The 5,000-nt window shown below is 45.7% G+C and overlaps 1 protein-coding gene across 1 annotated transcript in view; it reads left to right on the forward strand.

Annotated features, from left to right (window-relative positions):
* Positions 1 to 5,000, forward strand: part of LOC122258866 (fibrocystin-L) — a 50,614-nt gene that overhangs the window by 33,235 nt on the left and 12,379 nt on the right. Inside the window, exons 40-51 of the mRNA XM_086536520.1 lie at positions 1 to 142; positions 301 to 460; positions 646 to 827; positions 952 to 1,118; positions 1,315 to 1,553; positions 1,948 to 2,102; positions 2,227 to 2,511; positions 3,356 to 3,528; positions 3,670 to 3,739; positions 3,872 to 4,034; positions 4,500 to 4,735; positions 4,853 to 4,999. The exon at positions 1 to 142 is cut by the window's left edge and continues 9 nt beyond it. Of these exons, the coding sequence (XP_086392646.1) occupies positions 1 to 142; positions 301 to 460; positions 646 to 827; positions 952 to 1,118; positions 1,315 to 1,553; positions 1,948 to 2,102; positions 2,227 to 2,511; positions 3,356 to 3,528; positions 3,670 to 3,739; positions 3,872 to 4,034; positions 4,500 to 4,735; positions 4,853 to 4,999 (2,119 nt within the window). The remainder of the gene's footprint in view (positions 143 to 300; positions 461 to 645; positions 828 to 951; positions 1,119 to 1,314; positions 1,554 to 1,947; positions 2,103 to 2,226; positions 2,512 to 3,355; positions 3,529 to 3,669; positions 3,740 to 3,871; positions 4,035 to 4,499; positions 4,736 to 4,852; position 5,000) is intronic.

Consider the following 5,000-nt stretch of genomic DNA (forward strand, 5'->3'; position numbering starts at 1 on the left):
AAACGAAGTCACGATCGGAGGCTCAGTTTGCGACATCCAATCTGAGAGCAGCACCCAGATCGTTTGCGAGACCAATTCTCACGATGGCCCCGGGACATTCCCTGTCACGGTTACTGTACCTAACAAAGGCATTGCTACAGTGGCAAGTATCATATAAAGTCTACTTTGAGATTTAATTAAAACACTATAATCGGAAATGAAAGACCAGACTCAATCTACCAACAAAGCGCAATGATAAGCCCCAATCCAAACCCAGATGCCGCACGCATTTTCTCTAAATACAAACCAATGTCTTCCTAGGATGAGAATGGAGAGTTCTTCTATATTGACCGATGGAGTTCGATCTACACATGGGGCGGTGAGCCCGTGCCATCGGAAGGCCAGTTAGTGGTCATCGAGAACGGCCAGACTGTCCTCATGGACGAGTCAACGGAAGTGCTTGGGATGCTCCTCATCAAGGGTAAGAGAGCGGGATGTCATCATGTTGCTGCCATTTCTAAAGAATTGTTTCGCAAAGGTGTATGGCAATTGTCTTCTTTTCCTTTATGATTCATTTTATCTAAACAGCATTGCCGTACTGGTTCCTTATGATAATGAGCGAGCGATTTAGACATACTTGTTCAGAGTATTATCCTCCCGTTCCAGGAGGTCACGTGGTATTCGATCAGGATGCTACATCGGAGATTATTCTAAGAGCCGAGTACATCCTGATCGTGGAGGGCGGATCGCTGAGCATAGGGTCCGAAGAAGACCCATTCATGGGAGAGGCCGTCATCGAACTCTACGGAAGCATAAGGAGCACCGAGCTACCTAATTATGGAGCAAAGGTGAGGATGACGGGGTCAAGAATTCTATTGCAAATGTCAATTATTCTGCAATCGTCGAAATCTGTCCGTAAACATTTCAGCCATATGGCATATGATGATTAATATCATTTATTTCATCTTACAGGTACTGGCTGTGCGTGAAGGTTCCGTAGACCTCCACGGGGCTCCAATTGACACAACATGGACACACCTCGCGGCCACGGCAGCTGCAGGAAGCACAACGATAAGCCTCAAGCAGCCCGTCTCATGGAAGGCAGGAGACAACATCGTCATTGCTACAACTGAGCACAGGTGGGACTACTGATAAGTCGTTATTTGTTGTGTTGGTAACAAAATTGGATTGTCCAATTATTCTCTCGGCATTTTTGACTGCTACCAGGAAAAAAAAAAAAATAAAATAAACGAAGGATTTGTCAGTAAATAGAAACGCAATCTATCCGGAGTTCCGCCAAGAAGGCCGTGCATTAATGCGTGTCTGGCGTTGCAGATTCTTCGACAACGAGAACGAGGTGCGCACCATCGCCTCCGTGTCTGACGACGGCCTCACCCTCACCCTCACCGAAGCCCTCGAGTTCGAGCACATCTCCATCGAGCAGACGTTCGGAAGTCACGTGGTGGAGACCCGCGCGGAGGTGGGCCTCCTCTCGCGCAACATCAAGATTCGAGGAAACATTAACGCAGATTTCATTGAAGACATCGAGGCCTGTGGCGAGGACTGGCACCCAGGTACGTTTTTTTTTTACATTGTATAATACGTGCGATATATGTAGGACAGTATATACTGTTTGTTTGCACTGCATATGATAAGTAGACTGTTTAATTAGGTACACATATATACGTAGATACATACTTACATACATACATACATACATACATACATACATACATACATACATACATACATACACACATACACATATACACATATACACACATACACACATACACACATACACATACATACATACATAAATACATACATACATGCATACAGACATACATACACATATACATACGCACATATACAGACACATGCAAAAAATAGAAAATAAAAGAAGACCAAGCAGTCTCTAATCCTATCTCTCCCCACTTTCGTCCTTCCGGGCTTCTTGTTCCGCAGGTCAGTTCAAGGTCCAGTCGTGCTTCAACGGGCGGTTTGGCGAAGAGATCGGAACCGACCAGTTCGGCGCGACGGTCATGCTGTCCGGCAAGGAGGCCAACAAAGACCTCGTCCAAGGTCGTATCGAATACGTCGAGGTCACAGAAGCCGGACAGGTAGGTCACGCGGCAGTTCAGTCGACCTGACTTTCGGGAGCCCATCGACATAAACCTTAAGCAGATCAAAAGAATATCAAACACGGAACAGAGAGTCAATCAGGTCCTTCCTCTCTTGCCACAGGCCTTCCAACTGGGTCGCTATCCTCTTCACTTCCACTTGGTGGGTGACGTCAACACCTCCTACATCCGGGGCTGTGCTGTGCATCGCACTTACAACCGTGCAGTGACCATTCACGCCGCTAACAACCTCACCGTGGAACATAACGTCGCCTACAATAACATGGGCCACGCGTTCTTCACGGAGGATGGTGTGGAACAGAACAATGTGATTCAGTATAACCTCGCTGTCTTTACGAGGAGTTCTGCGTCCCTGTTGAACGTTGATGTTACTCCAGCCTCCTTCTGGGTATGTATTGATAGCTTAAGTGCTATTACCTATTCGATTTGTTTGTCAGTATTTTCCGAGGGTGCCATCCGGGTTATACGTGACAAATTCTTCGCTTCTGATAAATACGATTTACTTACATAAGTTTTATCCGTGATTGAATATGTAGAATATGTATTAATTAAATAAAAATTATGAAGACAATGATTGATTATGATCGTTATGATTATAATGATAGTAGTATTAATGGCAGCAGCAGCAGTAGTAGTAGTCGTAGTAGTAATAGTAGTAGTAGTAGTAGTAGCAGTAGTAGTAGTAGTAGTAACAGCAGTAGTAGTGGTGGTGGTAATAGTAGTAGAGAAGTAGTAGTAGTAGTAATATCAATAGCAGTGGCAGCAGCAGTAACAGTAGTAGCAACAGCAAAAGTAAAGGCAGTAGCAGCAGCAACAACAGTAGTAGTAGTAGTAATAGTAGTAGTAGTAGTAATAGCAGTAGTAGTAGTGGCAGTAGTAGTAGTAGAATCATTATCACCAGCAACAACAACAGCGGAAGTAAGTCGGAAAAGTAACAGTAACGGTAGAAATAACAGCAGCAGTAGTAATAGCAGTGGTAGTAGAGATAGTAGTAGTAGCAGTTGTTGATGTAGCAGTTATATTAGTATTAGTAATAGTAGTAATAGTAGTAGTAGTAGTAGCAGCAGCATCAGCAGGAGTAGTAGTAATAGCAACGATAAAAGTAACAATAACAAAAAAGAGCTTTGCGAATAGCGACAGTATTGAAGACCGAGGCAGCGACTGACAATGCTCCGTGATATCGCCACTATCAAGAGTGTTCTGCACTCAGCCCCGCTCTCCCTCCCCACCAGGTCGTGCATCCCAACAACATCGTCCGCCATAACGCGGCCGCGGGAGGCACCCACTTCGGCTACTGGTACCGCCTGGAGCGCCACCCGACGGGGCCCTCCGCCACCAACTCCCTCTGCCCGAACAACGCCCCTATCGGAGAGTTCTCCAACAACACGGCGCATTCCATGGGCTGGTAGGTTGGTCAGTTTTTGGGTGAGAGGTGGAAGCTTTCGGTTGAAAAGTATGGGTGTGAATAATATAATTGATGTGATAATAGGGATTCTGATCGAGAATACGAAGCCTGAAATGACACGTCAATTCATCACCTCTCAAGGTATGGTTTGTGGGTGTTCTCCATGGATGGATACTTCCCGAAAGACAACGAATGCTGGGGAAACAATATAGTATGTTAATAATTGGCACACGTATGGTATCATAGTGAAATTGCGACAGTGATGACCTATATAACAGTGTCGATGTCGAATCACCGCCGGCAGTTCCGCTCCGTTAATCGTTCAACCCGACGTTGTTTGCAGGTCGCCAAATGGGACGGCCTCACCGCGTGGAGGAATGAGCGCGGGGCGGAGATCGTCTTTGGAGGACAACTGCAGTTCCACAACTTCGTGACCTTGGATAATGAATTTTCTGGCATCGAGATGGTCAAGATGGAAGGTGGATTCGGAATGGACAACGGACCCGGTACGTTCGCGTGTATAGGACCGGCTGCTGTATTTTAAAAAATGCATCAAAATACTGTAAATATATCAGGGGTTTTCTAAGTGGGTGCTGCAGACGCCTGGGGTTTCGTGGGCAGACTCTAAGAGTTTTTCATAATTCAAAAGTGAAATAAAATTTGTATGACATTTGAAGATGTTACTCTCATTATTATGGCTTGTTTTTTATAGTGATTTTAGGACCTAACCCATGTTTATTATTTTTTATTTCTTGGTTTAGAGCAGCAATGAGTTTAAGTAAATTCATGTGAGTTGATATTTGGGGGGTGGGGGGGTGGGGGGGGGTTGGTCAGTTATAGAAAAGAATGGCGCAGAAAGGGCCATTTAGATTTAGGGTGCTACCAGCGCAAAATAGTCCTGAAAACCATTGCTATAGATGATACGTTCTGGCAAATCGTGAGCGCTCATACTTTGCATTTTCGATTTTCAGGAGTCTTTACCTCGGTGGTAATTGGCCACTCCGCACTCACTCCCGGAGGATGCGGCGACGAGACCAGCGGGATCGTGGCGCCCAAACAGTACGTCTTCAGCGTCGCCGACACAGAATTCTACAACTTCGACACCAACAAGTGCACAGCGATGTCCGGGTGTTCGCAGTGCAAGGAGTTCCAGGGAGGTTATCCCGCTCAGGTCAAGGGCCTTTCTTTCAACAACTCTCCTAACAAGGTAATTAGCCTGATTTGCTTTCGAAGGCCCTTGGTTACTTGGCAGTTAGGAAAGATACGGAAATGATCAATGCATAGATAAAAAGACCCCTAATCTCACCAATGAAATGTATTCCAGCTGAAGTTCAAGTGGGAACACGAAACAGTGTGGATCGACGCAGATGGTTCATTGTCTGGTACCCCCGAAAACAAAGTCCTGCCAGATATGGGATTACTGCCACCGAGCTGCACGAGGAGCGTCGCAGAGTTTTCCCTTAATACCAACG

The sequence above is a fragment of the Penaeus japonicus genome, unplaced genomic scaffold (genome assembly GCF_977035675.1).
Source record: "Penaeus japonicus unplaced genomic scaffold, GWHDUDI00000001_assembly GWHDUDI00000004, whole genome shotgun sequence".
In the NCBI taxonomy this organism is placed as follows: domain Eukaryota; kingdom Metazoa; phylum Arthropoda; class Malacostraca; order Decapoda; family Penaeidae; genus Penaeus; species Penaeus japonicus.